This window comes from Leptopilina heterotoma, unplaced genomic scaffold, assembly GCF_015476425.1.
Source record: "Leptopilina heterotoma isolate Lh14 unplaced genomic scaffold, ASM1547642v1 Lhet_228, whole genome shotgun sequence".
NCBI classification, from domain to species: domain Eukaryota; kingdom Metazoa; phylum Arthropoda; class Insecta; order Hymenoptera; family Figitidae; genus Leptopilina; species Leptopilina heterotoma.
Window position 1 is genome coordinate 4096330 of NW_025110946.1, and position 12212 is coordinate 4108541.

Sequence of the window (12212 nt, forward strand, 5' to 3'; positions counted from 1 at the left end):
CAAACAAGTTGTACATGAAGTACTTGGGTGGAACGTACAACGCTTTGGAATTTAAATTTCATTAAATTATTGTGGATTTTTTTAAATATTGATATTTATAAAATATAAAATTTTCACATTAATAATAAAAATATATATTTATCTATAAATTGGTTTTAAAATTATTTTCTTCCTATTCATGTTAATTTTCAGGAATTAGTTTTAAGTTTTATTTTCAGAAATAGTAAAAATTTAAAAAAAAACTCAAGGAAAAGGTTTTTAAAATAATGCAAGAGACAGTTGTATTATTATTATTATTTTAAATTGTTCATGTTTATTTTTAAACTATTCTTGTTTTACAAAAAAGTTTCACAATTTTCATAGAATGATTGTAAAGTAGTAAATGTAGAATCAACTTCATCAATTCTTTTTACAGCAGCACTTATATAGCGGTTTGAAGGCTCTAGGAACCATTCTTGAAGAATTTTTACATTTTTCGCAGCACAATTGTCACAGTGAATTGTATGATGTTTACAAATGGTTGACAATTTAGTGTCAAGTTTTTTCAAAGATGGACAGTTAAAATCTTCTAAATTTTCTACATTCAACAAATATTTCTCCAACCAAGTCTTTTTTTCTAAACCTTTAACATAGATAGCACTAGCACCACGTAGTATTCCTTGTAGAAGTGAAGGAAGTTCATCATATGGAACATCTCCAGCTGGCCAATCAATTCCATGGTAATTATGCGTTAACCAACGATTTTCACTTTTGTAGCGTCCAGGCAATGTATTCCAGGCACAAGGAGGTTCAAACAGGAAGACGAGTGGTTGAGCATCTAACTGTAGAGGAAGTATCGCCAACTCTTTGAAGACAAATTCGTTATTGGGTTTTTTGAAACTTTGTACATCTACAATAAACTCCATTATGAAATAAAACTGAAATTCTGACTGAAAGCAGCTGTTTTTATACCCAATCACCCCCCCTTACATTATCCCCACTACAACAGTTTCTTGACAACACCGCTGATTGGTTTATATTGTATGACGCGGTCATGGATGATTAAGCAATAGGCAGTAGTTTTAGCCGGCATGTTGATTCCTGCTTCAAATTCTAAACGCACATCAACTGACGCTTGTTTTAGAAACTCATTTTGTTTAGAACAATCAATAACAATTAGAGGAAACAGACTTTTAAAAATATCTTTTGTTAAAATAGGTTTTGAATCTTTACCATAATAGGATGATTGAAAATTAGCGTACATTTCATAAAGTAGAGAGTACTGATTTTGATCAAAATTTAGATTTAAATTTCCATATGGATAATATTGTGAATTTAAAAAGAGTTTAACGTTTGTAATATTACAATGATCAAAATGACAAGCATATTTTTTACGTTTATCTTTTCTCGCTGTTTGAAATCCAACAATAACATAGCGTGGTTTCTCTAATTGTGTTGATGTTTTAATTTGCCACAAAACTTTTGAACTTGTAGGAATTAGAGGATATTCATACATTTCCCAAGATCTGAAGCTTATTGAAATTAATGGATCTTTTTCAATAAATTTTAATAGTTTTATTTTATTATTATCTGCAGGTAGAACGTATGGAACCATCCATTCAAGTTTATTGATGAAAATTTTAAATTCTTCATCACCTCCTTGTCCTGTTTGAATTACGGCATTCACGTCAGAACGTGCTCTTGTTAAGATAAGTTCATGTTTAGCGTTCATAATGATTTTTTTATAATCTTCGGCAAAACCAAAAATCATGCTGAGTGGTATAGTGACATCAAAATAGCCATTTTCCAATACAAGTCTTGCATCAGCTGCCATTCTTGAATACCCAGCATTTTCAATAAAATTTAACTGTGTAGGAGTTTGCGAGACATAATTTTTCATAATTGTAGTATGTCCAACGTTTTTGCATCGATCTATTTCAATTCCATTTAGTTCATAGCGAATTTCATCAAACAAAAAACATACAGCATTATTACTTAAATGCACGTTTTCCGTAAGAGTATTTCCATCATTTTTAGCTAATCTGCCAAAAATATGTAATGAACTTTTACTAGGTAAAATGCACAAGTCTTGATGTTGTACTGCGATTCGAATTTCATCACTATTGTTAAAAGATGAAGAAGCATACGGTTGATGAGCATGAATTTCATAATGAGCTATAGACTCATCAAAATTCACTGCTGCTGGAATATTGAGAAGTTCGTCCATTTTTGTTGCAACAGCACCCACAAAATATGTAGATTAATTGTCTTGTTTTCGTTTTTTCTTTCCTTGAAATTTCAGGCCTAGTTCTTGAAGAAAGAGACGATTCTGTGGTGTTAACACCTTGTAAGATGACTTTAGACTGATTTGACTCTTGCATGTTGGCTGACTTTTATAGTTTCCACCAACAACAGCTCTTTGATTATAAACAATTCCCATTACAAAGACTTTATATGCAATCGAATAGTTATAGTTTCTCCTCTAAAATTTATTAAATCACCATCCTGGTCGACAATTCGCAGCTGTATATTTTGTATTGTCTTGGTGGAAATCGGAAGATAAATGACGTGTGCAGGCACTTCCACAATCTTATATCCTGGTGGGACGCTTGGAAAAAATTCATGGATAGTGTGGACTTTTTGATTATTTATGTATGCTCCAGATGTTATATTACACTCAATTCTAACTGAATTGACCTTTAGAATAGCTACAGGTAAATCAGAAGTATGTGCTCTATGAGGTGCTAGATGCTGCGATGTAAATCCCAACAATTTACCAATCGAGTCAATAGGTTTAAAATCAATTGGCAAATTTGATTTAACTACACTGCGCAATGTATTATTATTCGGTTTTATACTAATAACAGTTCCGATTTCTACAGAATTTTGTATATAAGATTCAATGTCTTTAATTTCATAACTTCCAGTTGCAATATGAATTATTTGATTTCCAATGTAAAACTTATTATTTCCTCTATCGATATTAGGAATTGAATTAAAAGTCAACAATTCAACAAGACCAAGTACATAACTTTTATTTGAATTTAGTTCTATTGGGGGGAAATATTCAGCTTCAAGAACTGAAGAATTTCCCGTTAACGTTAAAGTAAATGAATCACTCATCTTGCTATCAGATTTTATACTGAAAGCTTACAATAGTTACACACTTTTATATAGGTTAAAGCTACTCTTAATATTTAGTTGATTACATAAAAATTTAAGACACAAGTGCCCACACACAAATGTTGTCATAATTTTGAAATCTTTCATGATTATATTTTATTAAGCTACCATCACCTAGATAAATGACAAGATCTGTTGGAGGAGCAAGGTTACCAAAACTATCAAAATACATTGTTTCATTTCTAAATTTTTTATATGCTACCCAATGTGTTCCAGCACCTTCTTTATTATCAAGATTAATTATTCCTGATTCACACTTGTGAGGACCACTAATAGGTAGTTCATTTCGCATAAAAACACCACGAAAATATGGCATTTTTATAGTTTTGGCATACCTCAACAAATCAAAGTCAGTTAATGGACGATGAGGTAGCTTCAAAACAAGTTTTTTTCCTTCTTGTTATTCTCTTCTTCCTTGATGCTCGTTTTTTCTTTCTCGGTGCTCGTTTCTTTCGTTTTCCAATTCCTTTTCCTTGAGTGTAAGGTTTAAGATGGAGACCAAGTCCTTGCCGATAAGGTTTAAGGTGTAATCCTTTTCCAAGCGATATAGCTTCCATTGCTTTATTATGACGCTGAGCTTCTGAAAGCTGTTCACTAGCTGTTTTAGCCTTATTAACAGCCCTTGCTATTCCTGAAGCTCCTCCAGCAAGAGCTCCTAAAGCACTAAGTCCAGCAAAAATTGGAACAAGCGGTAGAATTCCACCTACTTTAGTAGGTACAGGAAGAATTCGAGGTGATAAAATTTTAGATTTACCACCAACACTTTTTATTGCTTTTCGTGCACCAATCATAGCTGCTCGAATTGATTCTTCAGCATTATTACTAGGAACCATACTTTTTCGCGCAGCATCGACAATTTTCCTTAGTGCTGTTCTTTTCTTCTTACATATTGTTCTTCTTTTTTTCTTTCTTATGGATGATTTTCTCCTTCTTTTCATCCCCATACCTAATTTAGATTTAGTTTTCATGGTTCCGGAAATAGCTAAAGCAGCTGCTCGTTCACTCACACTAGAATTTTTAGCTGTAACACGTTCCCACGCTTTCTTAGCTAATATTTTATCTGCTTCGTTTCTAGCTTGAATATTTTCTCGATTTTCCGAATAAGCAATGTCGTGTTGCTTACAAGCAGCGTCTAATGGATTAATTCCTTGATCACCTCGAGACAAACGCTTTGCTAACTTTGTACCAGGCCCACAGAATTGGTAACCTGGCAAATGTAACTCGAACGGTAAACTATTGATTATACGATTGATTAAACCTTTTCCTTGATAGCGTTCTTTTTTCACATCCTTATGCAGAATCATTCTTCACTCTACAATGGTTGTCGTGAAACTGACAAAATTACTATATAAGCTAGGTATTTATACATTTTAGGGTAGTTACTGTCAAGATGCAGTTCACGAAACAACCTGTCATGCTGCCAATAACTAGTATAGATATAGAAACAAACGAAAAAAAGATTAAACGTCATGGTAGTCTGTTTTCAGACAGCATTCGAGCTGTTTTCTGTGGTCCCTCAAATTGTGGTAAAACAAATGCTCTTCTTTCCCTAATAATACATCCAAATGGTCTGAGTTTTGAAAATATTTACCTCTACTCTAAATCTCTACAGCAGCCAAAATATAAATTTTTGGAAAATGTCATCGGTAACGTGAATGGTGTTGAGTATTTTCCATTTAGTGAACATGAAGAAGTAGTATCTCCAAAAGACGCTAAACCAAATTCAATATTCATTTTTGATGACATTGCTTGTGAAAAGCAAGATAATGTTAGAGCTTTCTTTTGTATGGGTAGACATGTAAACGTTGACAGTTTCTATTTGTGTCAAACGTACGCTCGTATTCCAAAACATCTAGTTCGAGATAATGTAAATTTATTGGTTCTATTCAGACAAGATGAAAAGAATCTGAAACATGTTTATGAAGATCATGTTAATACTGATATGAGTTATACTCAATTTCGCGATTTATGTTCAGAATGTTGGAAATCTGATAAATATGGATTTGTTGTTATTGATAAGGACAGTAATTTTAATGAGGGAAGATATAGAAGAGGATTTGATTGCTTCATTACACTATAAATACTAGAAGTTTACTGAATTTTTAATTAGTATAGTTCATCTTGTTACAAAGAAAACATGTATAGAAAAGAGCAAGAAACACTTCGTCAAATAGCAAAAGCAAGTGATGCTATTAGGCGAAAACATCGTTTCCTTAAAATGGGTAAAGAGGCTGCAGAAACAGTTTTAAAAGAAACTCTTCAACCTATAGTAACACCTCTTGAAAAGTTAGTTAAAGTCACTGACATACCTTTCAAAAATGTTAAGAAAGAAAAAGTAAAAAAAGAGGAAAATGATTTTTCTTTCTCTACTGCAGTTGATGAGGAGGAGGAATGTGATAAAACACTACTCAATGACACTCTATTTGATAAGAGTACTAATGTTGAAAAAGCATCAGATGAAGATCTTAATTATGAAAATTTGACAAATAAATTTATTACATTATTGAATAAAAACAGAAAAACTTTTTTAGACATGGTTTATGGAGTACGTAAGCTGCCTAATGGTACTTTTATGATTGGAGATACACCAGTTGATTTAGAAGGTCCTCATATTCGACTTGCTGGAAAGAAAAAATATTTAAAAACTACTGGGTTGATTGAACTCTTATTTAAACAAAGAGCTAAACAAGAATTAATAAGTCCAGATGATTTAGAAAATTATAAAGAAATTCTTGTAGCTACAAATGCACATCGGAAAAATTATAGTTCCAGTGAACCTGTCAACATAAACAGGAGTTCTAAATACATTGATATAATTGCAAAACTTTTTAAGAGTACACCAAAAAAGGGTAGAGGTATTTTTAAAGGGAAGAAGAAGAAGAAGCTTGGAAATAAATTACCTCAATTTATGATTACAAAGAAACAATTTAACCCAGACTACATTTATTGGGATGATCCTAATGAACTAGTTGACCGATTACGTCTGCTTGTAGCATCACAGCAAGCTGGAAATCCGAGTCACAATAATGAAATTATGTCAATTATTGAAGAACTACGTGAAGCTCGCATTATATATTAGAAGAGTTCAAGCAAATAAAGCTTAGTATTAAAATGAGCATTGATGTGTTTGGACATCCTTTGTCACGGCCTACTGCAAGTCGTGGACAACCTGGACCTTCTGGAATTGGTTTTAAAATTACTCCAAATGGACAATACGATATTGATAACAAAAGACTTTGCAACGTGCAAGACGCTGAAGAGCAACACGACGCAGTAAATTTAAGACAAGTAAAACAAATTGTTAAAAACGAAATAAAAACTGTCTTTGCAGTTACATCATCTTCAAGATCAGCTATTGATGACTTGAATATTCTTATACAATCTATCGAGGAAAGAATTAACGAAAAACTTAAGCAGATTGAAACTGATTTACAACTTGAATTACCTTTTCAAAACGCTAAATACATCGCTAAATTAGATTCACGTTTAACAAACCTTGAAAATGGACAATGAAAAGTTAACTGTTGTTAAAGAGTTGCATAGACAGGCTAGAAAAAATTATCCTCGTCGAAAAGTTTAAATGCGTGGCATCGATGAAACCTGGCAAGCAGATTTGGTTGAAATGATACCTTATTCTTATTCTAATAAAGGTTTCAAATACATGCTCACAGTTATAGACATATTTTCCAAATATGCCTGGGCTATAGCTGTAAAGAGTAAGAATGGAAAGGACATTTCTCTAGCCATGAAAACTATTCTAAAACAAGGCAGAATTCCAAAAAATTTGCACACTGATAGAGGCAAAGAATTTTACAATTCTGAATTTAAGAGTTTAATGCAAGAATTTAACATTAATCTCTATTCTACCTATAGTAATTTAAAAGCCTCAATTGTTGAAAGATTTAACCGCACTCTGAAAAATATGATGTGGCCTGAATTTAGCTTACAAGGCAATTACAAATGGATAAATCTTTTACCTACGCTCATATCAAAGTACAATAATAAAAAGCATCGTACTATTGGTATGAAACCCAAAGATGTTACCGTAGAAGATACAAGAGAACTGCTGAGACGTATCCGTAAACTACGAAAAATTCCGCTGAAAAAATCAAAATTCAAAAGAGGAGATAGAGTTCGAGTCAGCAAATTTAAAAATATTTTCGAAAAAGGATATACCCCCAACTGGACAACGGAAATATTCACTGTGGACTAAGTCAAATCAACAAAACCAGTTACATACAAGCTGAAAGATTACCAAAATCAACCCATCGAAGGTGGTTTCTATGAGGAAGAACTGCTGAAAGTCCAGTATCCAGATGTTTATCTTGTTGAGAAAGTCCTGAAAACTCGTGGTAATGATGTCTATGTAAAATGGCTTGGATTTGATAGCTCACACAATAGTTGGATAAAAAATCTGATATGTAATATAGTTAAATTAACGTTAAAATAAAGTTAAAGTAACGTTAAAGAAAAGTTAAAGTATAGTTAAAATAAGTTAAAGTAATGTTAAGAAAAGTTAAAATAAGTTAAAGTAATGTTAAGATAAGTTTAAAAAGTTAAAATAAATCCATGTAACTAGATTAAGGTTTATTTAAAATAAAGAAGACATAAAATAAAATGAACATCTTTTATTCAAACAATCAATTCCTTTCTCTCTTTTTTTTACAATGCTTCATCAACTTCCATAATTTCTGCAATTTTACAATGCCCCCATGCTAGGGTGTCGGTGCTGTTGGCTAACAAAAATCTTTTATCATCGAAAGGACTCAGAGCAATTTTTGTTTGTTTTAAAGTATGAACATTGTGAAGGTTTGATCTGATACAATATTGTGTTCTAGATTGAATTTTTACATTTTTTAAACAATACACATAATCATCAAAGTCTATGTCCTTCTTAACAACTACAGCTTTCACACCTTTAGCTTTTTTTATAAGATCTTTGTTTTCAACTCGCACACTGTACATCTTGCTCCGCAAGCCAACAAATTCGGTCACGATTTTTCCACTGCACTCATCTTTCATCAATCCTAAAACTTTTTTGTTGGCTTGCGGAATACCGTACACGTTATTAACCGGATAATCTGACGTATCGAATTTATCAATATCTGCTTTCATGTCTGCATAAATGTCGGAGCATCTGATTTCGTAGATGAGGCTATCAGTGTCGGTGTACAATAGTTTTAAATTTTTCGCGTCATATTTTTTTAACATGTAATCATAATGGAAATCATAGATCAACGTTTTTGAAACATCCAAGACAGTTAAACCCACATAAAGTGGCTTGTTTAATAATACCTCCATTTTTCTAAGTTCCACGGCAACCAAATTCGGATTAAAAATGGTTCTGCTGTGGAAGTTAGGTTTCGCGATTAAAGCTTCAGCTCCATATCTACCCTCCCACTTTGTAACGAGTTTAATATCGACATGTTTTCGCACGTTCTCCATTGTCTTACCAAATACCGCGTTGTTCATTAATTTAAATAAATTCTTTTCAAATTCATTGCTTGCACTTGTTCTTCGAGTCGTATTAAAATCAATATATGATTTTAACCACGTGGATTGTTTAAATTTCAATACACGATGAATTTTTACTAATACAAGACCATTCGCCAAAGCTTGTTTTAACGCGCGATAATGGAAAACGTGCTTTCTCTTTGGTAGGAGGGTAGTTAGGAGCTTTTCCACTTTAGATCCAGGTGGCTTCGAGCGTTCAGGGCAAAAAGGAAAATCACTATGCTTATCATGCAAATCATCAGGGTAATCCAAATCAACTTCTAAAATATAGCCAATCGCATCGTCATCAGAGACGTTGAAATCAAAGCTATTGTCAAAATTTTCTATCCACTCGAAGCCACCATAGGGAAGTGACTGGATCATTGCCCAACCGTAGAGGTTATTTGCATCAAAGTATACGATATAAGATGTCCCCTCACTTTCATTATATTCCTTCATATAATGATTATTAGCTTTAGCATACCGATTGGTGCATTGACTTACTCCACCTCTAATTCCGCGTTCGACAAACATTACCATATCGATGTCAGTGAGGAGCTCTAATCTTATATTCGTATACTTTAACATGGCATCCCATGTCAATCCCGGTGTCGTATAGTAATGAGCTGGATCGAGACCGTACGCGATTAAACATTGATTTCTAAAATTTTCAAAAATGTCCGCGAGTAACAAAATATCGGTTTGCATATACAGGTACACATAATCACCCAAATTTTGACAATCAAACTCAGTCCACACATTTTTCGCATGTGCATAATCCTCATCAGAGACATTTGAGTCGTTTAAAGTGCTATAAAATTTTTCTTTTGGTGGTAACTCAATTTCATCAAGTTTTTCCTTTGAGTCAATATACTCGTAAGGAAAAACTCCTTTTCGCGTTAACAATTTGATTTTATCAGCACTGTAATTAGAAAAAACTGTGTTTACAATTTCATATTCGTCGAGGTAGGATGCTAACTTGTCCAATGATGATGCCATGAATTTAAAAGAATCGATAAAGCGGAACTTGATGTAACTACCTTTCACATATTTGGTGAAACCGATATACTTTTCTTTGTTAATAGGAAGCAAACAAACATCACCCTCAAATTCTGTAGCAATAGCTTCGATAATAAAATGTGCGTCATACCCGCTAAGGTTATGAAAAACGACAGGTATTATTTGCGATTCATGATAATTAATATTGCAATCTTGATGCGCGGGTCCTCGATACTTCCCTGTTAGATGACAGTGGTCTCGTACTTTTACATCCCCAGGCTTGATTTTATTCCTACAAATATGACATTTACTGGCATATCTAAAATCATCTAGTTGCTGTCGACTTAACACTTCCATTGGTACAGGATTCTTAAATAAATTGTCAAGATTGTCAGCCACATTCTTTAATTCAGTTGAAAACCATTTAGCCGGATTTTCTTCATCTCTTGGAGATGCTTTATATATGGACAAGGAGTTGTCAAAACCACACTTTAAATAATAGCCAATACTGAGAGTTTTGTGATTTTGAAAAATCTCAGTATTACTAGGTTGCTGTGGTGCTTCCGCAGGAATCAGGATACTTTCACAGTCTGCATAAATGATGAATGGCACACGTTCCTTGTTTTGGTAATTTTTAAATTCAACGAAATTTTTCCCTGGTTCAGGAAGCTTAATACTCGTAACGTTCATCTTTTGACAGATCTCTTCATGGTAAGTTAGTTTAAGTTCTTCTCTAAAATAATGCAGGCAACGATCACAGATGTGCTTTTTACCCCTATGACCTGACAATTGAGTGCTGACAAGTCTGGATAAATCTTTAATGTACACATAATGGTAGTTGAAAGAGATGATTTTTTGATCGTCCTCCTCCTCTTCCTCCTCACTCTTAAAACTTTCATCAATGTAGTGGTCTTCAACTCGAAGAAGATTTACATGAATAACCTTCTTTTGCAATGACAAATGTAATGGAGCAACCGTAAACTTTTCATCTCTCTTGATGAGTCCATACACATTCACTGAAATGTTGTTCTGTACCTCAAATTTTGAAACATCTTTGAGAGCAACAGGAAACTGAATTCCAGTGAAATTAAGCTCATCTTCATAACACTTATATTTTGAAACTCGGTCTGCATGATTTTCAACTGGATGTAAAGCTGACAAAATTGACCATTTAAAGCATTGCTGATCAGCATTCTGAACATTAATGCAAGAGTGTTTTGTTTTAATGGAAGGTGGTAAATCGATATATGAACCAGCATGCATGGGATTATAACTGTTAATGTTAACCTCTAATCTTTGAATAGAATGAAGTCTCCAATTCGATTCTTTCTGTTGGAATTCTTCCATTCTTCTCAAAGTTATTTGTTTAACATTAACATTGTACCACTCATCTAAGTGGGTTGTTACAAATATTTCACCCGTTTTCGCGATAAATGTCTTAAGATCAGACATTTCTTCCTTTCCGTTTATCGACTCTTTTATAAACTTCGCGCCCAACACAGTATACACTTTTAGCGGCCCATATTTTTCTAAAGCTTTTCGTATGTTAAATTCAAACAAAACAAAGGCATCATCAAGAAACTCGTTAACGTCAATGTAGTCAATATTTAAAATAGCACTAGTCTGTAAACGACCATCAAATGCCTTATCAAAATCAACCCACTTCATTCTTTCATTCTCCATTTGTACACCTGCACCACGTTTCATTAAAGCATTAAAATTGCATAACAAGTATTCCAACTTTTGAGTTAGGTTTAAACATCTTGATTTCTGATAAGGCAAAGAATCAGAATTTCTTAAAAATGATTGCAAAATATTTTTGTTATGTTGACACTTGTTATGCCATTCGAATGCACTAATAAGTTTATCCTCACCTGTCATTCCCATTGTGGTGATGAGTTGACGTTCAGCGATGTTGATTAAGTTGTCTGACTCACGACACAATTCGTTGTACTCATCCACACTCATTCGATGTCGCGATTTTTTTTTCACTGTTTTGATCTTCGACATGTTGAACCTAAGCCTAAAAACCTAAGTATAAAAAAAGGAATAAAACTAAAATAAAAATAAAAAAAACCTAAAGCTAAAAGAATAAATGGGATAAAACAAAAATAAAAAAAAACCTAAAGCTAAAAGAATAAAAGGAATAAAACAAAAATAAAAAAACCCTGTAAAAGAAAATCCACCACCAAAAAAAACCAAAAAAAAAGCACCTAAAAACCTGAAATTGATAAAAAATAAAAAATAATTATGAAAAGCACTCTGGAAACACTAAAAAGCACTCTGGAAACACTGAAAACGACTCTAAACTGTAAACTGCTGTTGCTGTTGCTCCTGAAAAGAAGCCACTGATGCTCCTGGCTCGCGCTCCGTAACTTATACACCAGTCCCCACTATACTGAGCGCCCCACTCCGGTAGACCCCCACTACTCCATAGTCGCGCGCAACTCTCCTACCACAATATTGCAAACGCCAACTACTGGGATAACTTGAAGTTATCATAATCAAATAAGACCAACTGTCGGTAATGCAGAACCCTGACGTACCGACTGGACCAA

General features: G+C 33.3%; 2 protein-coding genes across 2 annotated transcripts; both read right to left on the minus strand.

Annotated features, from left to right (window-relative positions):
* Window positions 1–979: 979 nt before the first annotated feature.
* On the minus strand, window positions 980–2206 carry LOC122502391. The gene is made up of 2 exons (XM_043612412.1): window positions 1375–2206; window positions 980–1113 (listed from the first exon to the last, which is right to left on the minus strand). The coding sequence occupies exons 1-2, from the start codon at window positions 2204–2206 to the stop codon at window positions 980–982; spliced, it is 966 nt and encodes a 321-aa protein (XP_043468347.1).
* A 5618-nt stretch (window positions 2207–7824) lies between these two features.
* On the minus strand, window positions 7825–11664 carry LOC122502392. Its single transcript, XM_043612413.1, has one exon. The coding sequence runs from the start codon at window positions 11662–11664 to the stop codon at window positions 7825–7827; it is 3840 nt and encodes a 1279-aa protein (XP_043468348.1).
* Window positions 11665–12212: the final 548 nt, after the last annotated feature.